The 25695-nt window shown below is 36.6% G+C and overlaps 1 protein-coding gene across 1 annotated transcript in view; it reads left to right on the forward strand.

Moving 5' to 3' along the window:
- The window catches only part of LOC139962575 (E3 ubiquitin-protein ligase listerin-like), a 26467-nt gene extending 1389 nt beyond the window's left edge, over positions 1-25078 (forward strand). Inside the window, exons 2-30 of the mRNA XM_071962694.1 lie at positions 295-498; positions 930-1028; positions 1718-2004; positions 2457-2637; positions 3389-3562; positions 4114-4304; positions 4862-5006; positions 5616-6515; positions 7025-7202; positions 7774-7928; positions 8375-8456; positions 8860-9013; positions 9263-9506; positions 10159-10294; positions 11227-11348; positions 12172-12314; positions 13310-13426; positions 13556-13695; positions 14198-14354; positions 15538-15682; positions 16612-16831; positions 17594-17828; positions 18666-18752; positions 19424-19610; positions 20147-20324; positions 20945-21077; positions 21831-22113; positions 22845-23012; positions 23727-25078. Of these exons, the coding sequence (XP_071818795.1) occupies positions 295-498; positions 930-1028; positions 1718-2004; positions 2457-2637; positions 3389-3562; positions 4114-4304; positions 4862-5006; positions 5616-6515; positions 7025-7202; positions 7774-7928; positions 8375-8456; positions 8860-9013; positions 9263-9506; positions 10159-10294; positions 11227-11348; positions 12172-12314; positions 13310-13426; positions 13556-13695; positions 14198-14354; positions 15538-15682; positions 16612-16831; positions 17594-17828; positions 18666-18752; positions 19424-19610; positions 20147-20324; positions 20945-21077; positions 21831-22113; positions 22845-23012; positions 23727-23786 (5505 nt within the window). The 3' untranslated portion in view covers positions 23787-25078. The remainder of the gene's footprint in view (positions 1-294; positions 499-929; positions 1029-1717; positions 2005-2456; positions 2638-3388; positions 3563-4113; positions 4305-4861; positions 5007-5615; positions 6516-7024; positions 7203-7773; positions 7929-8374; positions 8457-8859; positions 9014-9262; positions 9507-10158; positions 10295-11226; positions 11349-12171; positions 12315-13309; positions 13427-13555; positions 13696-14197; positions 14355-15537; positions 15683-16611; positions 16832-17593; positions 17829-18665; positions 18753-19423; positions 19611-20146; positions 20325-20944; positions 21078-21830; positions 22114-22844; positions 23013-23726) is intronic.
- The last annotated feature ends 617 nt before the right edge of the window (positions 25079-25695 follow it).

Below are 25695 nucleotides of genomic sequence, written 5' to 3' on the forward strand. Positions count from 1 at the left end.
AATCTCAAATGATAATATACCCATCCACAGTAGTATACTGTACCAACAGCATGCATGCTTATATATTCCAGCCGAATCCATATTGTTTTACAAAGGTCTCCTTAACTGGTAAACTGAGTACTAAAAGTATCAACCGAGTCCAGATTGCCTGAAATATGGCAAATATTTTACTCAAGAATGCTATAACATTTTTGCCCAAAGTATAGTACTTTGCATCTACCAGTTGATGTTGCAGTAACATTCATTAAACTACTGTAACTTGAATGTCCTATGTAAATTTAACTTCTTTTGTAGCCATCGAGCAGTGGACGGACAGCCAAGCTTCTTGAGAAAGATGGTGGTGGAGCTGTCAGCTTTGTGGGATTTGGAGCCTTATCAGGTGACCTCGGCTACATCCCATCAATGAGAGCCGGAGAAGACTTTGACAGAGATCTGGATGATGATTTCAGAATCACCATGAGAAAGATGACTAAGAAAGATTCAGTCACTAAAATGAAGGTGAATATTAATGATGGTGCTGATGAGGAATCCATCCAATCACATTACATTAAATTAGGACTTATCAGTACCGTCTAGCAAAAATTTGATGCATTACATTTTTTACTGTCAAGTAGAATGGCGAAGTCCTGTAAAGTTTCTGTCAATTCCACTTAACAGTTAACTTTTTACCTAACTATTAATTTTTGTAAACATTCTGTGTAGTCTCCATGCCCATAAAAAAGCATTGAGCCCTTGTTATAAATTTATAAGTCAACTTATAATTGAATTACTGTTTTTATCAAAACGAGAACTATTTTCTCAAAAAGACTATTTAGATATGGCTATGCCTATATGTTGTTAAAAATATTATGAGTGTTTAAAAAAAATTTGTTCAAATTTTTTTACATAAATTGCTTTTTCCGTATTCTTGACAAAATATCTTCTTTCAGGCTATTCAAGATTTTGGAGAATTTTGCAAGTCGAAAGAAGAACAGGAAGTTCTTGGTGCATTGCCTCATTTTCCAAGACTCTATAACAGATTAGTCATGGTAAATTAGTAATTGAACTTTGAAGATGTTATATCTCATACCCTTTTTGATTTTATGGGGTTTTTTCACCTGAAATTAGTGTAATGATTACCAGTATCAAACCTGTGTAGATTAGACAACGGTCCCCAAACTTTTTAGGCAATGACCCGGCAGAACTTATTAGCATTCATTGGCAATCATTGATTCATCACCACCTCCCCTCCTCCTCCCCTACTAGCCAAGTTTATCATTTCAATGCCACTGCAACAGTGTTGGTGATGCAATAGTTGTTCCTGCTTCCTTGCCACAAGTTTGCTGAGTTGTGCTTGATGTCACAACAATTCAATCCTGAGACTGGTACACATTTTACAAAATCTTTGAAAATAGTGTAGAAAATGGCATGATGGTATTTAAGATGATACATGGGGTAAAATGTTATTCTATATAAGTCATAATGTGCTGCATAGTATCACATTGTTAACTGCTAGAAGAGACAACAGAATTTGTTAATTACCTTACAGGATTTTTGACAATGAATGTCAGTAAACTTTCTAACCTAAAATAGTGTCAGCTTGTCTTCGTAGGACGTCCTGTGAAGCAGCTCGGATGGTCAGGAGTTGGTCAAACCATTCTGTTGGAAAACATAACAGGAAATGTTCAAATCAAACTTGTTCAAATATTTGGATAAAATAGTTGTTCCTCTTCCTCAGGACACAGATAAAAGAGTTAGAGAAGCAACCCAGCATGCATTACAGCATCTAGTCGTCAGATCGGGTCGAAACCTCGCTCCTCACCTAAAGCTGCTGTTGGGCTCTTGGTTGCTAGGGCAGTGTGACGGTTACCCTCCTTGTGCCTTGGCTGCAAAGATGGCCTTCAAGAGAGCATTTCCATCAGATGAGAAAAGACAGGGAGCGGCTGGATTTTGCATCAAAGAAGTCTTGGCTTTCATCGAAGCAAATTTACTAGTGGAGACGGTGGAAAGTTTGACCGATTCGAAGTAAGAGGATAAGACAATGGTTTGTCTTAACTTGTAAATTCCTGTTTCAGTTCTGTTTAAATCTCCCTAGTCAAGTATACTACTTTGAGATAACGCTTTGAAAAAATTATTTTCTTGCATAAAGGGGATTCTATGAAGTTCACATTTATAAAGTTGCAAAATGTATCAGTAAATATTTGCTTTACCTTTTTCTAAGAGGTTAAACACACAAGTGATATTGTGTGTCACATGTTAATGGTTTTATTGTTATGCAAATTAATCATGTCATCGTCCTGAATATATGACTGTTCATTCCTGCATTGGTCTTCATCAATGTTATGAATAATTCATAATACCCTCACTTCACTCTTTATCCTCTTTGCTATTGTAATATTTGTATTGGATATAAACAAACGGTCGAAAAGAAATGTCTTTTGTAAACTGATGCCATGATCGTTTTCCTCATAACACAGAACGTTATCACCAGCTGAACGGACGGAACATTACAACGACATCGTAGCATCGACCATTCTCTCATTAAAGTTACTTATCGACCTATCACCTGAGAAATCACTGGAGACGGCAAACCAACAACTCGCTGATCTCTTGAAACAAGATAAATTCTGGAAATTTGGAAAGCATACATCGCCACATGTAAGAGACCTGAGCAAGTTCACGCAGCATGAGAAGATAAGAGATTTTATGAAACAAGACACATTTTCTCATTTGACAAGTGCTTTGCTTTATCTCATATTGTCTTTTTATTTTACTGCTTTGACTTATTTACTTGTCATTTGTCACAGATATATAAGTTGTCTTTATTTTATTTTGCTGCTTTAGATCAGGGATAAGCAGAGATTAGTCAAACATTAAACACTAAAAGTAAATTGTTGTTGTGACCTGTAATTGGAATTTGTGCACATATGGTTGAAATTGTGGATCAGCATTTTGGTAGACCTTTATTACATCTACCTCTATAATTTGTGGATGAATGAAAGTTTTAATCAATTAGAAGAGGGCAGAGTTGTACCAAGTCATTATATTTTAAAGTCAAGTAAATTCATATACAGCCATGACTTGAGGCACTGTGTTATCTCTATGGTAACTAAGTTATGAAACGACTACCTCCAGTAGTGCAGTCAGGACTTATTACAACAATAGAAGAGGCAGGATGGAGTACCTGATGCCTGATGCTTATTTAACAAAAATGGAGGTGGGGGTGGGGGAGGGTGGTAAGAAGGAGGGAAGATGAGATTGGGAGGATGAAGTAACATTTAAATTTCCTAACATCTCTTTGACCTACATATCATTGAATATTCATATTATATTAATATAGATTTATTTTCTACATTGATGTTATTGAAAAATCAAATCTAGGTGTTATAAATATTTTCTTCTCCCACAGATACGAAGTGGATTCTTTGCCATGCTAAAAGGACTCTGCGATAGATTTCCGACAGTGACTGAAAAGTATCTTTCCAAAATGGCACCTCTTGTCCTCTGTAGTTTAGACGAAACAGATTCGAGGGTAGTATCAAACTTATGGCAGACTGTCTTAGTATTGATATCAAAATATCCTGTAAGTATGAACAGTATTACAAAACAGACTTAATGAATATATCAAAGAAATCTCAAAATATTTTGGTAGCCATGCAGCAATATTTCCTGTAAAACCCTGTTCCTTTACGCACCATCAGAACAAAGTGATGGTAGTCAATCAAAGCTTCCTTACGTTGTGATCATAATTTTTTGTCAGAAGCTACAATATTGTCATAAGCTCGTTGATTTTTTCTTATGAAAAGGCAAGGGATTAGCATTAAAAAAAATTGTGTTTTTGTAATCATGGTCAAATCTGACAGAATTGTGATTGTGAAAAGTTTCAAAAGAGAAATTTATTCTATTTTGAAAAGATTTATTCCCATATGAGAAGATTATCCCATTATGATAAAGGTAAAACTAAGGAGCCCCTTGTTGTTTTTGTTTTTTTGGCAAGTTTGTATATATATATTCTGTTGAAATGTAGTAGTTTGTGAATCAAACTGATTCTCATTTCAAGTAAATTTTGAAAGTCCCCATGTCATTTTCTTCACTTGACTTCTCTATTATTTAATCTCTTCATTTCCCTAATAGGTATGCTGGAGTCATGTAAACCTGCAAAAGGCAGTCCTTCCTAAGATCTGGTATCTTTTGAAGCAGGCTGGTAAAGGATCAGCCTACATCGTCTTTCCAAATCTATTACCGTTACTAAGCCATCTACCTTCTGAGGTCATGGAAGATAAATTAAAGTTTTACAGAAACTTCTTTGAGAAATTGAAACAAGGGTAAGTATCCTTAATAACAGTAGTTCTCAAATAATTTTCTACAATGGTCCAGAGAGAACGAACCCTCTTTATACCTTGCTGGAGGGGGTAGGGTAGGATAGGCTGTTAGGGTGCCCTTGCCTGAGGCTGTACAGATTCATTAACATAAACAAGAGTGATAATGGGGGGTGGGGATCCGGGGAGGATTAGGGCCCTTAAGGGTGCAGAGATAGGTATGCTTGGAGCTGTTTTTCACCTCTCTGAGAGAACTAACCATCTTTATACCTTGCTGGAGCGGGGTAGGGTAGGCTGGTAGGGTGCCCACGCCTGAGGCTTTACATGATTCATGACATAAACAAGAGTGATAATGGGAGGGGGGTGAATTGGAGGGAGGACAAGAGCCCCTTAGATTGCAAAGATAGTAAGCTTAGAGCTGTTTTTCACCTCTCTGGTACAAAGTTCCTTACACTATGTTATAGGAGACATAAACCCATGACAGTGAAAGGAGTTTTTCAGTCTGTTTTCACAATTTTGGAAGAATTATGAGTATTTGTATTCTTGTTTTTCCCTTTCTTCAGTTTGTTTGACTGTCCAATAGATGGTAGCAGTGGTGAGGAGGCAGCCATTTTGAAAGCCTATGTGGAGTGTCTGCACTATGCAGCTTCTACCTCAGTTAAAGAGGAAATTGATTTGTCATTTCTCAACTACATTCTTCTTGAAGAGGTTAGTATTGGCAATAATTCAGTAATATCAAGAAAAAGCAACTATAGATTCAATAAAAGGTTTCAGTTACCTTAGTTGAAGTTTAATGGACTTAATGTAAGATCGTTATGTTGAGAGATTAAGTTCATTAAAGACTGTTGAATTGGAGAGATTGTATGAATTGGACCTTTTGTAGTACTATTCAAGTTATCCGCGTCCCTTACACCAGGATTTATTAATCTTACACCAAAAAGGTTGTCATGGACTATAAAAGTGTTGTGCCAGCATTCAGAGACCTGCCTAGTCTATAACCTCAGGAATGGCGATCTTTTAATTTGCCCATCTCAAGCACTGTTACTAGTTAGTGTGTAATTAATTTGAATTGTTACTCCTTCTTCACAGATTTTTCAAAGCAGAAGCATAGTTATGTTTTTAAAAATGCAGTACTTTGCTCAAGTATAAGAAACCATCACCTCATTTAATTATCCAATTATTCCAATTTAAGACATGGAAACAAACTAATGTGATAATAAGAAGCTTATTCATCATAATGACTGTTTCAAAATTATTTGATAATTATTTGATATTTTGCGGTTCAAGTACCTTAATTTCCTCTTCTCTTTTTATCAGCTGTTGCCATCCGCGGAGAATACTCTTAGAGACAAGCACAAGCAGGCAGGGTCACAGGTCATGTTCTCACAAATGTCTTCCTTCCTATCGTATCTGTCGAAAATTAGTTTGAAACAAGTCGGTGTCGAAGAGACTTTGAAGCGATTTTGGCAGAAATTTAGCGACACCTGTCTCGGTATATTAGAAGAAGAACCACCACAATCAAGCCATATGCGTAACCTCGCGGCATGCATCACAGACTTGAATTGCCCCGGAGAATCGGATAAACTTTATAGGAGACTCGTACGAACGAAATCCGCCGGAGGAAGAACCAGAGTGACCTTCAACCCCAAGGTTTCGTTCAACCAGTTGGAAGAACCTAAAAGCAATAAAGAAAGCCAATTAGAGAACAAAGACGAAATGAAGCCGGATGAATCCAGTTCTAAGAAACAGGAAAGACTCGATGCATTAGATAACGACGTTCATTTCAGTGAATTCGTAGAGAAGTTGTTGGCTCACAGTTGGACTCGATCCAAGAACAAGGTCCACCATTTTTCCTTCGTCAATGATTTACAGTTTGGTTTACAGTCTTCCTCCACATTTTATTCTCTGCTGGTGTCAGCGAATGACAGATCAGAATTTGAGAGACGAGGGAGAGAATTAGGAATGGTTGACAGAGTGGTCGACATGTCAGATTCGAAAGATGCCAAGGATGGAAAGAAAAAGGTTTTAAATATTCTTGTATCAAGAATATTAGACAGTAATAGAATGGAAGACAAAAATGATGAAATGTTCGATACACTGGTCGATATGATACTTCAAATTATTACACAGTGCCCTCGACTGGAACAATCAGCTTTGTTGGACGATGCCTTAAGTCATTTACAAAACTTGCACAAGGTTGCAACATTTTTGAAGAAAGTAAGTGCTCCTTTTTTTAACCATATGATTTTCTTTATATTTGTTTTATGTTTAAGAGGGTTTTGTTGGAATTAAAAAATCTTTATAAAACCCTGCATGGGTACCTTCCTGAAAATTTTTTTTTTATGTTTAAGAGGGTTTTGTTGGAATTAAAAAATCTTTATAAAACCCTGCATGGGTACCTTCCTGAAAATGTTGGAAAATATGTTTTCATGTTTATGTGGAACAAGTACAGAACTCTTTGAATGCAATAATTTGTATATAAATTGCAAATTTTGTGCAAATTTTGAGAAAAAAGACAAGTTGAGAATGTCTCCTACCATTTTTTCCCCCACATGTTCATTTCGTTTGTAATAGAAAAGAAAACATCCAGATAATGTTCTATATTCCTAATTCAACCAATTTATGGCTATAGCAATTGTATATTTGTGCATGGAAGGAAGGCTGTCGATTACAAAGTTATAGTTTTGCAATTTTTATTTTTAATATTTGTTACGATTCTGTTTCAGGTTAAAGAATTTGAGGATCAATCTTTGAAGAAGCAGTGGTATTCATCCTCAAATTTTGCAGAAAGATTAGTACACCTGACCTCCGACCTCTGTAAGGAAAGTATGTCTGGTTCCGCCATGGTGACCCCGGATTACTGGAACTTGGTGGGAATGGCATTTGAGACTGACTCTGATGATAGTAAGAACTTGTCTGTTGTTGTTTTGTATGAAGAGAGATGGTTGATTATATCAGTACTATCAAAAGTTAAAATCTTTAGTAAAGTTTACTTTCCTCGATTGCCTTAGACATTTGCAGAAGTTTGCTTTGAACAGTAAGCTTGTCCACCGTAGTCTTGTAACAAGATATCACTCAAGTCATTCATTTTATGAATCCCAGCTGACGTTTATAGTTTGTGAAATCATCTTTGGACAACCTTATAGGGAAACTTGATCAAGTTTGGAGCATTACTGCTATTAACTATAGTTTTGCTGACCCTAAAAGTCTGGTCAAATGTAAACCATGTATATTTGTCTGTGGAATGCTGCCATCTGTATCTATGTACAATGTTCAGCATAGTCTATGTTTCTTTAAAAAGGAAGGACCTACCACCCGTAGCTTGTAATGTCAAAGTAGTTTACGATTTGTTTGTTTTGTAAACAAAAGGTTTTATCACCCTTGACATAATTATATACAAATAAATTTAATTTAAAGTTATGAAATACATTCTGGCCGTTTTAAAGATGATTTTATTTCCTACGATCCTCTTCAGAGCCATATCTGGATGATATGTTCACAGAGCAGATTCTTGGCGTAATCTACCAGACTCTACAAGCTGCTCATCAGGAACCTCACAGCGATGAGGCCAAAATCAGGACCGTTAATCTGATATGTGATGTTGCTGCTAGTTTTTTCAGTAGTGTGAAGGTAAGAACAATCACAGGTTTCACATTTTATTGGTTCAAGTAATTCTACGGTATAAAGCTGCATGAATAATCCCTGGTACCAGTTATGAAAGCTTATGGACTAGGTACTTTGTGTCAATGTACCTCTCATTTAGCAAAGCTAACTTAAAGAGAATAATTCAGTAATTTCAATTGTTTTATATAGCAATGTCATTGTTATTATTGCCCTGCAAGCTAAAATATTGCTGGAATATTTCTTGTTATGTCTGTTTCAACTTTGCTTGATCTTCTTGCTCAAACCGAAAGTTAATCCAACTTTGAAAGATTTGCATGATATGATAAGTCTGTTATAAGGGTTATCTTAATATCATCAAGTCAGTTTCTTCGTTATAACATGAAATCAGCTGTTCTTTTGTTTTCTAATTTGTATGCAAGTTTCCTTTCTTTCTCTCTTGTTGCATTCAATAGACCTGTGTCCACATGCCAGCTGCTGAAGATTTACTGTTGGCGCTATTTCAACTTAGCTCTCGGAAAGATTTTCAGTGTTCCTGTACGTAATGGGTATACCCATTCTAAATCTTAATGATGGTCATTTGACGGAGATGCGGCAGATTTAAATAAAAACTAAATAAAAAAAACAGATTGTTCCTAACATCTGATTAAATTTTTAGCCACATCGTACTACTTTAAGGAAAAAATTAATACTTCCTCTGTAAAAGTTACAGTCTAATATATATTAAATTGTAGTGTAGGTACTACTACATTATTGAATGATATCCCTGTACACTTAATGTCAAATGTCAATGTCATTTCATGTCAATGTGAATTCTATGTGTATCCATACTCATGCTGTTGTACTTGTACTACAAACCTGACATAAGGGTTTCAGTAAAATGTACAGAAGAACAGACGAACTCATGCTGTAACTTGAAATGTCTGTTTATCTTTCTAAGATTCACTGAGAAGAAAGCTTGATAAAGCCTGGACAAGTGGAGTCGAGGGATTGGTCACTACAACCGGTGGTTTCCTCAAAACTAGTGGATTCTTTGACAAGGTATCAAAATGGATCAAGAGTTACCTCTTTCAAAAGAAAGGACAGCTAGGAAGGTAATTTGTTGAATTGTAAGATTTTTCTACTACAGAGTGACAGAAAGGGGTAGATAGAGGAGGGGGGGCGGGGGTTGAAAGAGCCAACAAATGTCAAGTATGATATGAAATATATCTGGTTATGTATCCAATCTTTGCTAAGCTTGTATACAGAACTGTTTTCTAATATTAACCTGCCTGACATAATTTAAATTGTATTTACGTTTGGTAGTTTTTAATTTACATTTCCCTCTTTTTTTCTTTATACAGTATACAAAGTCTAGCCAAAGCCACTAGTATCATTTGCCAAATCCTTTATAAAAATCTACCCAGTTCTGATGATAAAGAAGAGGAGCTTCTCCCTGTCTCTAGACATGGGGAGGACGGGCATCTCCCATCCTCTGAGGAGGAAGGTAGCCATCTTGCCTCCAATGCTGTCCTTGAGACGTTCATTAAGATGGTTCTCAGCACAGAGGCAGAACTACAGGAGTATGCAAGCCTACTGAATGATCAGGTATAACAAGGGTTCTAGTCTGTTTTGTTATCTGTGTGTTTAATGTGTAAATGTATGTCTGTTTTAATGTTAACCTCTTTTTCTTACTTACAAGTCTCCACAAATGAATAATGGAAAACTGACTGAGAAATTTTCAAATTCCACAAAAATGGAAAAGAGCAAAGACGTTTTCTACATTCGATGGATTATGCAATGTCGATTCTTAGTTTGAGTAAGGACCCCTGAGACTACTATGTAGGTGATAATTTAGATTTGCAGCCTCCATAGCTTTCTATCGAGGATTTAAAGAATGCTACAAATACGAATACCATTGCTGAGTCATGATGTTTGTCCTGCACTGTAACTTTTTATGGAAGTCATTTGTTCAATTTGTGATTAAATTTTGTGGTTAAATATGGCTCTGAATGCAACCAGCAGCAATTAATATTAAATTATACAAGTTGTGGAATTGCCAAGCACTATGCAAATGATGTGCAGGTGAAAGGTCAAAGGTTAGATGCATGAGTAGTCTTGACAGTATTGTATGTTCTGTAAATTTGTCAGTATTTCACAAAGTGTATATATGGGCGGGGGGGGGATGCTTAACTCATATTTACTGTTATTGCAAGTAAAGATAAACAACTAACTTTTCACATTTTTCTTTTCTCACCAGAATTTTACGACGTTACTCTTGAAAGGGTCAATGACCTTTGACCCATCTCATCTCTTTCCTACTGATTTGCATAACACTTCATGCTACATCACACATGCCCTATTTGTTGGGGAATTGTTAAAGAACTTGTCTCAAGGTAAACAGGTTATAACCTCTTTTAGAACCATACTCAGATTTGATATTCTCCTTGACTGGTATCTTGAAGGGTGTGAAGACTCGCGCACAAAGAAGCGTCTCATGCCGTTTATCTGACCTAGTTTCGAATGAGGTGTAACAGAAGTGTTAGACACCATCATCGATCCCAGAAAATACACACACAGCTTGCTACTGTCGGTAATTAGACACTAGTGTACAGTCAATACATACAGCTATGGTCAATACCCACAACACAGTGTACATAGCAGTGCTGGACATCTCAGGTCTAGATAAAAGATAACAAGGTATCACGTTTCATTACTGTCTGCATTTTATAGCGACAAGAAAAAAACTTCACTTGCAAGCAACCGAAAGTTAACTTTTTCAGAGCGGGGCACGCGGTTTGGGGCGAGTCTTCAATGCCTTTAAAGTCTTCTATTCCCTTTTATGTTTCTTAGTAGCACAGGACTTAAGTCATTGTATGCACAAAATTTTCTAGACTAGTAGTTATAAGAATAAAAATTGGACAGCTTCAACGTGTAGCGTCTAACACATTTCGTATTAGGATTGCTACGGAGAAGGTAAAATACTGACCTCGATTGCATTAAATAATGTACCATGCTGCATTTCACATAAAATAAGCAATCACGTTTTATGCAAATGATTCCTATTTAAGACAGGAAAGTATATAAGGTTGCAGTTTTAATAACATTTTTTTTGTAAAAATGTGTACAAATAAGGACTGCAGGGAGAAGGTTATTGTTAATGCATGGTATTGTCTTGTTCTTAAAGCCACACAATAGAACACAGATGTATTTTTCATATAAATCAATTATATTCGGGTGTACACAGATTTTGATTCGATCAAACTTTTTAAAATCTTAAACCGTTAGTTTCTTATTCTTCATTGTTTTTTTTGTTTTTCATTTTCAGACAAAGTAACTTTTAATGTGCTTAGTTTGCCATCTAGACTCTGTATACAATGGACGCTTGATATCTCCTTAGCTCTGGTGTGGTGTGAGGTTTCCCTCGGATGTGAAGAAGAGAAGAAAATTGTAAGTAATTTATTTAACTGAAGTCATGCGTTTCCGTGTTTACAGTTTTCACTCTCTAATGGAAAGTAATCTTATATGAGGAAATAAATTAAAAATCTGGAGGGCATTTGCTCATGCTTTGAAAAATCATTCCATAAACCAGTATTTTAAAGTTTCCAGTCCATGAAAAAATTCATGAAAAGCTAAACGTTAAAGTAAATTTGGTATATCAGTTTTCGATTAAGCAGTGATTCAACATAGCTTGTCTGTGATGAAGAGAAATAGTGACAAAAAGTGTCTTTGGAGAGCATTTGTTGACTTTGTGTCAAGTTTAGTAGCTGGGAGTTAAGACTCAAAAGCAGGAATTGGAAATTGACTTTGCATCCAGCATCACACTACGAAGTGTACACAAGGCTGACAATATCAAACTGGAACAAATTCAGCACTACAATAAGGAACAAATGTGCAACATAAATCAATGTTAACAAGGACATTTGAGATTACAGCATACCCTTTGTTTTTCGTTCAATTCAATAAGCACAGCTGTTTTCTATGTTTTTCTTGCTACAAACTTGACTCAGATTGAATGAAAGATATCAGTATTATTTATTATATATTTATCACTGAAACTTAGAAGTCCAACCTTGAATCCTGTTTCAATATTCTGGAACAAGATGTGGAAAGTTTCTTAGCGTGACCCAAATTCAGTCAATTCTTAGAAGTTTACCTGAACTATTAGTAGATAAATCCAGCTCATTATTGTTATTATTAAAGCTCCTTTCAGTTCAAGAATTGCGTGATTAGTCTTGTTATATCTTGCGTATCTTCGTTGATATCTTTATAGCGATATCCAGTCGACCAACTTAACCAAAGAGGACCCCAGATTTCCCTTCAGTCCATTTCTGAATTAATCTCTGCTCTGTCCAGAGCGGTCAAGCTGCTGACTTGCGAAGATTGGAAACAACTCTTGGTGATAGCCAAAGACAGGTGAGCTGGAAATGTTAAACAAAATCGAAAAAATTTGCTTTGTTCCTGAGAGCACCTCTTCTTGAGTATTTTGTATTGTGAGGCATTGCAATCGATGACTCCACCCACATAAGGCACACAAATACAAGAGGAAAGCCTCTCAAATTTTTCTTTTGTTTTTTTATGGATAAATTCTGTGTTTTCTGGGGAAGAAATATTAAGAATGATAACCATCTGAAAAGATTAAACCAAAATTGCAAAACTTACAAGTTACTGATTACAAGCTAGTTCTGAGGAACGACGAACCATCAGAACAGGCGCCCAGGACAGTTCTAAGTAAACATTGCACTAACATTCAAGCATCTTGAGTTCTGATTGCTGTAATTAAACATTACAGCAAACAATTGATCTGTATCACCCATCAGAGATGGATAAATGGAATGTATGATGGACGTGACGTGAAGTGCTTGGAAAGTTAATTTAGAGGCCATGCAGAATGGGAGGGAAAGAGATAGTGGAAAGTAAGCGGTAAAGATTAAATAAGGGACATCAGTATTGGCCAAAGTGTTTGACATTCAATAAATTGCAGGCAGTCTGCCTTCTTAAGTATTCTCCTGAAGGTCCTATACCCCACAAATTAGTTTCCCTGACATCTAGGAATGTTCAGTGTGCTCATGAAATATTGAATGCCAAAAGGTTCTTGTTCTTATCAAAAGGTAAAGTTATCATTGCCCTTTGTTTTCTTATTCTATTGATATTCAAACTGAACAGTATTAAGGTCATCCTATTGAAATAGTGTTGTCAAGTATCAAGTCTGTCGTTGGACATTGTTAGGACACTGTTAGCAAATTGGTGGCCTCAGTTTGTTTCTGTCCAATGCAAGCAATCATTGTGGGCTTAATCTATCGATAAATTGGTCAGAATGGGTAATTAGTGTGATCTCTCCATTCCATTTTGTAAAACTTGCACGAGAAGAATCTTTTGTTTAACGTCTTCCTTCTTATTGTTTTGTTTAGAACCAAGGAGAACGGTCTGGCTGAATTCCTTTCCTTTCGTAATCTGTTACGAGATTCGCCATCTTCGACAAATCTGTCCGGTGCAGATGTTATCACGATGTGTGGAGGATTTGATAGGTAAGTTGCTCTGACGGCCTCTAGCTAATAGCAGCTACACACCACAACACTTACACATTATGTTAATTACATTACATCATTAAGATCACAGCCAATGAGATTCTTCTTCTCCTTCTTTTTGTTTTAAAGGTTAGCGACTTTATCGAGTCTACAGGAGCTTCAGATGTTGGAGTGTATCCTTTCGTTTGTACCTGATCCACAGGTGTTACTGCAGTGCCATACGGCTGTGCTGATGACCACAGACCCACTAAACACCAGTCTCTTAACAGGTAAATATTGGCAGGAATAACAAAGAATGAAACAGTGTTATGAAAATGGAATGAGCAGATCCTCTCTGTATGGGAGATGAACAATAATTGACATCTTAGGCAAACTGAAAAGAAAGATAAAAAAAAGCAAGAAGAAGATATTTCACCTTTATTCCAAAAAGGGAAAAGGTAAAAAAAAAAAAACATCTTTTACCCCTAGAGATACAGTGGTTGTAATCTTACGGAAAGTATGCATGCAATTTTGAGAAAGGCCTGTGTTATTGTCCGTCATCATTCTTCCAGAGTATAGAAATAAAGTGCAGATAACGATTCCTCTCACGTTTTGTAAATAAGCAATACTAAATTTAAAAGATTTACTTTGTTCATTCAATCAACAAGGATTGCAAACAATGCAAAGGATGTTTGAACAGGGACAAGAGGTTGCTTTCTTTATACTTATAACATTCTCAAATGTCAGATAATAGATATAGTTTTAGCATTTTCTACATCTTTTATCTTGTAGAAGCATTCTTCAGTCTGTCAGCCATCAGTTCATGCATCCCGTTTATATCATCGGAGGAGGAGGAAGAGACAGGTGAAGTGTTTGGTACCATCCTCACCTATCTGATACAGTTGAGAGATACACCGGAAGACACAGAAACTCTGTATCTCTTTGAATGGTGAGAACAAACTGTGGTACCTTAAAGGCATTGAAGACTCCCCCCAAACCGCGTGCCGCCATCTCAAAAAGTTAACTTTCCGTTGCTTGCAAGTGACGTTTTGTTCGTGTCGCTACAAAATGCAGACGGTACAGTAATGAAACGTGATACCTTGTTATCTTTAGCTGGACCTGAGATGTCCATCGCTGTATGGTTTGTACACTGTGCTGTGGGTATTGACCGCAGCTGTATGTACTGACTGTACACTAGTGTCTAATTACCGACGGTAGCAAGCTGTGTGTGTGTTTTTTCTCGGATCGATGGTGGTGTCTAACACTTCTGTGACACCTCATTCCAAACTAGGTCAGATTACCGGCATTAGACGTTTCTTTTTGCACGAGTCTTCACACCCTTTAATACACTATCCATACTTATTTGTTATCGTTATTAATAATGTCTATAATCTAACGACAGGGTGTATTCATGTTTAACCATCGGTCAGTTGATCCTGGCAACCGTATGGCCAGGTCTATATTACTCTAGCGAAGAACCTACATGGCATAATAATCAGGCATGTTGCATGTGGTCATTAATTATTAACTATTATTCATTTCCTTATAATTTTTTCGATCCTTTCATGTATCTTTATGTTTTTGTTCTACTATGCTGTATTTTTGTACTCATTTGGTTTCTTGTAAAGCGCATTGAGACTGTCGGTACAATGCGCTATATAAATAAGTATTATTATTGTTATTACTTCTTTATGTTGGTCCATACAATGAGATTGTATAATAGCTATGTCATAACACTCAACAATGAGTCCATTCCTGTGTCTACTTTAATATATTTCTCTACTTCAAACACTTTTTCTGCACCACCAATTTATAAAACAGTCATAATTAACAACACATGCTTTTAAGAAGGCTTTGTTCGCTCATTACACAAGAAGTGAGTTCTGTCCACCAATGAGGAAGGAGATGTCCGTCTGCTTATTTTCATTTGTTCAATCCAGTATAAATATAAAATATTTATAAAAAGGAGTACAAACATTACATATATTAATATAAACAATGTTAAGATGTTAAAATGATATAAGATTCAGAAAAATACTCTAAATCAGAGGATTCCAAAGCTTAGATCGAAAGAATATTGCAGCACGATAGATAAATGAGCTTAATTCTGATTGGTATTTTTAATTCCTCAGTTCTTTGGATGAAGCCAGCTCCACGTCCATCCTCATCAACCTTAAGGTGATGCAGCTCATAAGAAACATTGTCAACCTCTCACCGTCATCTCTGAAAGCAGAACATTGGGACTTTGTGATGTGTTCTATTGTGTCCTGGTGTCTGGTACGTGACCTCTCAATTTTCGTCTTATCCAGCACATGATAAACAATTCTTCAAAAAGTTTGCACTTTTCAAGGAATATTGCCTGATTTAGAGTTCTCACCACTTTCTGATTGTCACACCTGAAATTATTTTCACTTCAATGAAACCTACATCTGCTGCAGTATTTCTCAAGGAAGTGTTTTGATCCCGTTCCAAGTAGAATCAGACATTTATCTTAAGCAAACTTGATGTAAGATTGAGTAGCGCAATGCATCATGACTTTAGTAAGAACGTTAATTCCACAATATGCGACCCTTGGCCAGCTTTTAAGTAACATGCGCATTTGTCTGTTTCGTCGGAGGCCATCTTATTCTGGATAAACGTTCAGAAAGTTCCTTCCGTAACTGCAACTGTGCTAAAACTGATTTCCTTTAAAGGCAAATAAGCAGTTGTTACTTCTTCAATGCTTTTTTTTTACATTGACATTGCAGTACTTCAAGTTGCATTGTACATTTCAGTTAATATTTTGGCAAGCTGTTACTTTAGTCCATGTCATAAGTAACTGAATCAGAAAGGGAAAACAATTCTAATAAAAAGAATGTTAATTTACAAAATATGAGGAAAGGCTTGACTTATAACATTCCCATCTGAAGACTTATTTTAATTAAATTTGCAGGTTACCTATATAACAAAGTAGTTCAACATGGAGAAGACAAAATACACAACTAATTTTAAAATATATCTAAAATCCAAATTTGTCCTGCTTAATACATACATATTCTTTCAAATAGCATATTTCTATTGTGAACATTCAGAATGGTTTTAAAATGAAAGTAAAAGTGGTCTTCTCTGTTGTGGATTTCTAACACTGTTTCAATTTAGAGCTGAGATGAGAGGTATCTAAATTATTGTTTTTTCTCAGAGATGTAATTTTATCTCTCTCTCTTTAGACTTGCACAGAGAGCCTGCTTCTGGAAAGAACAGAATTACACGTTTCTTTCAATACTGCTGCATTCAACTTGCTAGCAACGGTTGCTAGCCTGATGTCAAAGGTCAAATCAACAGATAGTGCATGTAAAGATGTTCCTCCAGACTTGACAACAGAATGGGTGGAATTTTTCGCTGGAGGAATTTTTGATGCCCTTCTCCCTTCGTATGTTCATTTTGTTGGTAAGTGTGTCAATGTGAATTATCTTCATTCAATTTTCTTTCAAGCAAGTTTTCTAATGGACTAGCCTCTACCCCCTTCCTATCTAGGCTCATACAGCCGAAACTCTTAGAAAATTTCTTCTGCCTTTACCGACGACATTTGAGAATGGCCATACCAAGGTGCACTTGTCCTCTGTTAATTTCAATTGTTTATATTTATCAAATTTATTTCCATCCTTTACATAATTTCTTTTAATTCTTCATTTTAATTCCTGTGAAAATGAAGCATTTGATTATTGCAACATGTCATTTGGTGACGTTACTGTATATTGAGGATACAATGTCTTTTGTTAAGTGATTACTGGTCAATTCATGATGTTGAATAATAATAATAATAATCAGCAGTTAATGTTACGAAGCTTAAGCGACCATGAATGTGGGAGAGGCTAATGGATTATAACTTTCATATCGGTTGGCTTCCAATTCAACATTTTAACTCAAATTTGGAATATTTCAATTTAGAAAGTCATTTCAGATGGGAAAAATGTAGATTGCTCTCGAATGAAAAACCCACTTTACTATGACTTGGCCAGGCATTGAACCCCAAACTTCCCAATTGATAAGCCTCATTCAAATGCCACCACCTTTATTCACATGGCCACAGTACTGCTTAAATTTGGCATATTGACAGTGGCAAAGATTGATTCAATCGGAAAAAAGATCTTGCCTTCTTTGGATAAATGATAAATTTGTTTAGTATTGTTCGTTCATTCTTATTTTCAGAACATCAGAAAGAAACATTGCCTACATCTGAATTGATCTTACTGAGGTCCTTCAGCTCAGCTATATCACATGCACCTGTAGAACAGGTCAAAGGTCATAGTTTGCCAGCTAGACTCATTCCAGACTTTCCATCATTTATACCAGAAGAGATGCAGACACTTCTCAATACTCTGTCTGATCTCCTGGAGTTAAAGGATAGAGGAGTTGTGATTGCTGCATTCAAGATCCTTCAAAGGTAGATTCAAATGTTTTATACTTGAAAATACTTTCATTGTAACAGCTAATCATTTCCAAGAATATCTTTCGGCAACATAAGTGTAATAAAGATTGATTGAAATGTTAGCATTTTAAATGAAATGGGTGTTTTCATAATAAAGATCGCAAACTGGCATATGAAAGGATGAGGCCAATAAGAATAATGTTGCTAGCCATGCGATACCAGTCACCTAAGGTACAAAAACTGTCCCCACTCATTCACTCTGTCAACTTTGTATGAGGAAGATCCTTCCTCCATACCCCCCCCCCCATCCCACCCTCTCAAAAAATAAGAATAAGCTCAATGTAGTGGTTACAAATTTATTAAAATGGATTAATTTTTACCACCACTACATTTAGCATAATTTGTCTGTATTATTATTATTATTATCGTGGGTAAATTCTTCCTGAACATCTGCCAAGGGTCCTCTTCATACCTGTGTTCTCCATGATTGTGTAGTTATCATCTCAGTAGACTCAGTGCAACACTGTTCAGCTTTATCTTCATACCTAGTCTCCCTTGAGTGGTTACCTATTGCAATTGCGAAATGGGTTCGTTATGTTTACATTTGCTTGATGTAAGTTTCACTTAAAAGTGTAAAGATTTAAAAAAAAAAAAAAAAAAGATTAGTCAAATAAAAATGATAAGATCTTTGCGTCTTGCTATGGTGTCTCAATCTTGATACTTGTTTCACCCGTTTTGATTGTCAATGTCAAAATTAACTTCCTTTAATTCACGAATGGACATCACCAATCTCTGTGTTTGTCTTGTCTTTCTGCTTCTTGTTATACTTCTTTATATTCCTTTACATTTTAGGGTAATGGCTGACTTTGCTCAGTTTTACGAGAAAGGATCTAAGAAAACATCAGACAGCGTCAGCCTAGAGGACGAAGAGGTTGTTATGTAAGTATGGTAATTAGATGAATATTCAGTGGTCAATGTGAAACATCAGCCATCTCCTAAGAAAGCCGATCAGGAAATCAAAGTGGCATGAACATTTCACATAGATACTCAAAACAGTAATCAGGGATTTTACTCAACTTCAACAATCACTAAGAATAATCAAGAATCAAGAATAATTGAAATATCAAACAGAAGCACAAACTGTACTCCAGTGATAGAAGCTTTCATGCTTTGGCAAGTTGTCATACTAAATTGCTATGTTGCTAACTTGTTTCAATATGGTTGCTAAAAATTCAAATTGTGTGTAGATTTCCTAACTTATGAAGAAATATCTGAAATTGAACAAAATGAAACACAGCAATGTTGTTTATTATAATAGATTAGATTTTACAGGTAAATGAACACAAAATGTCATGTCAGTCCACAGTGGTATCAGTGAATGAAGTTATCTAACTACATCAAACTACCAGGATTTCATGTTTTAAAATTTTTATTTGATTTCATTTTGTTTGTCATATTAGATTTAACAGGTAATAAACTACCAGGATTTCATGTTGTGCATATGTTGTTTATGCAGTCAAAGTCCTGCATTTACCTTTAACATTTGTTACTGTTGTTATTATTTTTCTCATGTCTCTGTTTTGTTTAAAAAAATTTTTTTTCATTCTTAGACCGCCTCCTAAGCCGCTTTTAGACATCATAATCCAGTCTGAATCCATCCTGGAGGAATCTGTAGGAGACGTCCTCGTCGGTGAATACGTTCCAGTCAATGAAACCAGTGATATTTATCACATCTGCTTACAGTATCTGCTCTCCTGGGATCTTGTACTCTGCTTGTTTGAATCAACTAAGACAGAGGTCTGTTTTCGATTTTATCTCATTCTACTCAATTCTGAGTTCCTTCAAGCATCCTCCTCCTCCTCGCCCTCCTCCTCCTTGTGGTTGTCATCATCATTGCTCAAACATTGCAGTGGTAATCCAAAAGGGGGTTAGGTGAATGGTAAATGGTCACGTGGAAAACTTACCTCATCAAAGTTGCAATTTTATATTGCAATGTATGTATGTATTTTAGATCCACCTGCAAGCAGGAACTCGCGAAGAAGCCGTCATTGGCTTATCAAAGCCGCAAGCTGACCGAAGTCAGTCTCTTAGATTCATATTTAACGTCCATGATTATGAATTGTCAATTGTCAACAACTCTGTAACTGGACGACATACATTAATCTTGGAGTGACTCGAAATTGGGACCTTATGATTGGAAGGCACGGGTCATATTTTATAAGTATTAGTACATCAACAATGGAAAACTGACTTGGTTTAATCTGTTTAGTTTTACTTGCTTAGGTTTGGATGAAGTTTCCATGGCGATATTATTTTTTTTAAATCTGTTATAGGTTCGGGCAGAATTTGCTGCCTACCTGAAGAAAACCAATTCCTTGTCAACTTTGCTGAAAACTCTCTTCAAGTTGATGCCAACAAATCCAGCTATTCAGACGACAAGTTCACCATCAAAGAAGCAGGGCAAAGGGCCCTCCACACTCTTCTCGGAAACTCTTGACCTCAAAGTTCAGGGTAAGTTGATGGAAAAAACAAAAGCTAAATATGACTAAATTATTACGTTGCATTTTAAAGAGTTCAATTTTGTTTATTATTCATAACATTTATGATGTCATTGATCAAACTTCTTGGAGTAACTGAGCTAATTTATTTGTTAAATTGTAGGATATTTTACCAATATGTCAAAATCAATATATGGTGTTGATGCAACAAGAGTGATGCTCTTTTGAGTCACGTCAGACAAAGGTTATTTGTAAATTATCATATTCTCTGCAGTTTTTACTTATATAAGGTTAAGATTCATATTCATATTAATATTAATGAAATTCATAATGTTTAATTTCTTATTTCATGTATTTTTTACCAAGATATAAAACAAGTGCGTAACATGAGCAATATTTACTGGTCTTCTCCTATCTTGACAAAGGATTGTTGGATCTCAGAAGATAAAATCCATGTTTGGGGAACAGAGTGGGGGAAGGGACAGTACTTTGGAGGTGGAATCTTTATCTTCAATTAAGTCTCTCCTGTAAATTGGACTTTTTGAGCTAAGAACAGAAATATAGATGGTAAAATATTTTGATGACATTTCTTGTATTCCTAAAGTGCATTTCCTGCTTCCATCCTCTAATCAGCACTTCATGCTAATCCTAAAGATATCCAGCATCTGGCAACATCTGTCTACCAGCACGCATTGCAAGTCATGCCCGCCTTGATAAGGCAGTGGTGGTCTAATCAAGACCGCAGGATAGCTAATCTAGTGGAAAGGTGAAATAAACAATCTTTTTTTTTCTACTCCATTTGCCTCTCCTTTCTCCTTCCCTTCCCTCCCCTTGCCTCCCCTTCTGTGTCCTCTCCCCTTCCCTTTCCTCCCCTCCTCTTTCCTCCCTTCCTCTTTCCCTGCCCTGCCCTCACCCCTTCCTTTCCATCTCCTCCTCTCCTCCCATCTCTCCTCCCATCTCCCCTCTCATCCCTTTCATCCCATTTGCCTCTCTCTCCTCCCCTTCCCTCTCCTTGCCTCCCCTCCCCTCCTGTCTCCTCTCCCCTCCCCTATCCTTCCTCCCTCTTTCCCTGCCCTGCCCTCACCCCTTCCCTTCCCTCTCCTCCTCTCTCCCCTCTCCTCCTCTCTCCCCTCTCCTCCCCTTTCCCCTCCCCTTTCCTCCCCTCCTCTTTACTCCCTCTTTCCCTGCCCTGCCCTCACCCCTCCCCTTCCCTCTCCTCCTCTCTCCCCTCTCCTCCCCTTTCCCCTTCCCTTTCCTCCCCTCCTCTTTACTCCCTCTTTCCCTGCCCTGCCCTCACCCCTTCCTTTCCCTCTCCTCCCATCTCCCCTTTCACTCCCTTACCTTTATCATTTTCAGATGTAATTGCATCTGTTTGTGCAATAGTTTGTAGTGGAAAAAATTGAGTATCGTTATTTATGTTTTAATAGTAGTATAATAAAAATGCAAGCAAAAGTTGCATGATTGGTCAACAAAACCACCTAGAATAAAACATTCTTTTGTTTTTCTCTCCTCTATCAAGGTATACCACGTTATATGTGTCCCCGCTTCTTTCATCTGTGGAACTGAAAGGAGTAAACGCTTCTACTCAAACCTTTGACAATATGTCGGTGGTTGCCAGAGTTATCACCAGGGAGGTCATTGCGACCTATGCCCTTCAAGATCTTTCCATAGAGTTGGTGATCCTCCTCCCTACAAACTACCCCTTGGGGATCATCACCGTTGAGAGTGGGAAGAAGATTGGGGTCAGTGCTGCTCAATGGAGAAACTGGATGCTCCAGCTAACCACATATTTGACTAAACAGGTAAATGTTTGTCACAAAGATCAAGTAGTCCATAAAATGCAACAATCTTTTATTTATTTATTTTGTAAATGCCTGGGGGGGGGGGGGGGGTGAACAACAACTTGCAGTTGGGAAATTCAAGTAGGACAATTTGCTGTTTTGTACCATGTTTAGAATGTTGGTATTCTTTCCCCCCAAAAAAGAAGAAGTTGGGGGAAAAAAGTAGCTGATTGTGTTAAAATTTAGAGTTGTGTGCTGCAGGAAATGATTTAGGCCGAATGGAAAGTGTTATGGAACTTGTGGTTTTTGTCAATTTCAAGCAAAAGATGACAGATCCACTATAAATCCAGTGTTAAAAATCGGTGTAACATAAAGGGTCTGCCTGATGTTTTGATTCTAACTGGATCTTACTCAACTTACTATACAGCTTTTGGTTGTTCTGTGTTTCTGCGTTTAGGTCATTTTCTACTTATTTTGTTTTAGATTTAAGCTTTTGTTGGACAAGATGTCAGGTTCTATCCAACCGACTGAAAATGGATTTGAAATCTTGAGGAGACCTTGTGTACTTTATGTAAATCTATTCAACTTCACAAGAAACAGACAAAGTATACTTCAACAGACTAATAGTAACATGTAATTACAATTTCCAACAAGAACGAACGAAAAGGTGATGGGGCTATTCCAATATTCTAGCATGGTTTCATTTAGTAATTGTCTCTCAATAATAACTGATTGGTGCCTTCATCTCCTAGAATGGAACCATTATGGATGGTCTTGCCTTGTGGAGACAAAACGTTGATAAGAGATTCGAAGGAATCGAGGAATGTACCATCTGTTATTCCGTCATCCACGGAGCCAACTGCTCTCTACCAAAGATTGGGTGTCGAACCTGCAAGAAGAAATTCCATTCGGCATGCTTGGTACGTAGCCCCCCCTCCCCCCTCCCCCTGAATGGGGTCTCTATGAAACATTGACATGAGTAACCTGTATCTGTTCCATCTGCAGTCTGTGGGTGATGTACATAGCGAACAAGTGAATTTATTAATCCTTGAAAGACTGTTAGGCACTGGCGACAGCTTTATGTGTCATGTTCAGTGCAGTACAGTTAATATATTTCGCATATACATAGACATACAAAAACAGTGCAATAATGGTACGTACAGGATACTAGAATAAAACATAAAATATTTATCAAAGCTAGTAACCCTAAAGAAAAAGATAGAAAAAAGAGAACAAAGTAAGAAAGAAAGAAAAGATATACAAAACAAACTTGACAGTTATATCAATCACGGTACTTGGCAGTTAGATAACTCTTTAGTTGATACCTAAATGAAGCACATGATTTTGAATGTCTAATACCAGTTGGGAGATTATTCCATATTCCATGTAATGTAAGGTAACGTAGCGTCACGTTAGGTAATTTAGTGAACCGTAAAGTGACGTTGTGTTACATTATGTTTTATAAACATATACTTGCCTACTTCTTTTCAGAGGACATTGGAAGAATTTTTGATTGAAGAGAATACTTATTCAGTTTGTAGTCGGGGACATTTCTCAGTAAATCATTTTATACTTTTGTTTATTGTTTTGTGTATTTATGAGTGTGTTTGGTTTTGTTTTTTTTCACTTCACAGTACAAATGGTTCAAGTCCAGTAACCAATCAACTTGTCCACTGTGCCGGAGTCCATTTTAAAAGAGAGAAAAAAGGATTCTTCAGGAGATTTGACGGAGACAAGTTTTGAGATTTTAATGCAAAATATGAAGTGATAAAGACAGAGCGACATTTTAATTTACATTATAGACCGATTAAGTAAAATTATTGCAGTTTTTGAGCAATATGGGGAAAAAAATGAAATAGTCTCCCTTTACAGCATATTGTTGTACAAGTTAGCTTAGGGATAAGTAGATTTAGTTGTATAAATTACCACTGAGAGTTTGAGAGGTAGTTTAATATTTGTATAGTTAATCAGATGTAATTCCTTGGAGCCAGGCACAAAATGACTGATAAACAGAATCTATGCGTGTGTGTGGGTGTATGTGTGTATGTATGTATGTATTTTAGATCCTCCTGCAAGCGGGAATTCGCAAAGAAGCCATCATTGGCTTATCAAAGCTGCAAGCTGACCGAAGTCAGTCTCTTAGATTCATATTTTAACTACCATGATTTTGAATTGTCAATTGTCAACAACTCTGTAACTGGATGACATACATTAATCTTGGAATGACTCAAACTCGGGGCCTTACGATTGAAAAGCACTGGCGTTAACCTCTGAGCTAACACTCCCTAAGGATAAATAGGATTAATAAGGATAGGATTAACAGATTGGACGGATAAACAGAATGGAAGGAAAAACAAAATGGACGGATAAACAGAATAAACAGAATGGACGGATAAACAGAATGGAAGGAAAAGAAGTATATGATGAGATGTTCGAAGAAGAACTGGAGGAATAACCATGAATAAGAAAGTGATAACAATGCCATTCGGAATCTTACAAAGGAGTCTTTAAATGATGGATCTGTATTTTATTTATTGAGTATTATTTTGGGTGAAGACAGTTGGTGGTGTGTAATTCGCCCTCCTCTAATAGCCCTACTGTGCAATGCATGAAGATCATGTTATCTTTATGGTGCCAGGTTCAGAAGAGAATCTGAGACTACATTGTGCGGCCTCTAGCTCGCAACTCTTTGGTGTGTACAAACCTCACAGTATTGTGATTTTTAGGTGAATACTTTGGAATGGGGCATAAAAATATGATTTGAAACCAGTGTTACACTGGAGGTCCGTTAATTAATATGTAAAGAATGTAATTCATTGATGACTTTATTCTCATTCATCGATATTGTCATTGCAATTAGAACTTTTGTTTTAGTTTTGAGAATTCTACTTTCATGATTAAATTACATTGAGCTGTATAAATCCTTTTTATGGAATCAATTTAATATAGGGAGCTCCTGTGAGGAGTTTATCATGAGAATAGATCGCTACAGGGAGAAAATAAAATGCTGTCTTGTGTTTATAGTTTCTTGTTGATTTTGTGATGGTTTGCTGAAGGAATGTTTCAATTGGTATATTTCTAGCACTTTTGAAATCTGTTAAAGGCATTGAAGACTGGCCCCAAACCGCGTGCTGCCCTCTGCAAAAAGTTAACTTGCCGTTGCTTGCAAGTGAAGTTTTCTTCTTGTCTTTACAAAATGCAGACAGTAATGAAACATGATACATTGTTATCTTTAGCTGGACCTGAGATCAGGGAGTTCCATGACAACTCCCTGCTGAGATATCCATCGCTGCTATGTACACTGTTGTGGGTATTGACCGATGCTGCATGTATTGACTGTACACTAGTGTCTAATTACCGACGGTAGCAAGCTGTGTTTGTATTTTCTGGGATCGATGGTGGTGTCTAACACTTCTGTTACACCTCATTCGAAACTAGGTCAGATTAACAGCATGAGACGTTTCTTTGTGCGCGAGTCTTCATTCCCTTTAAGTGATTAATTATGATCCGAAAATAACAGTTTAGGTTAATAGAATAAACATGAAGAATCAGCAAAGTTTGGTGGTTTAGCTAGAAAAGAGTTGAGGACAATGTGATAACCAT

This window comes from Apostichopus japonicus, chromosome 21, assembly GCF_037975245.1.
Source record: "Apostichopus japonicus isolate 1M-3 chromosome 21, ASM3797524v1, whole genome shotgun sequence".
Classification (NCBI taxonomy): Eukaryota; Metazoa; Echinodermata; class Holothuroidea; order Aspidochirotida; family Stichopodidae; genus Apostichopus; species Apostichopus japonicus.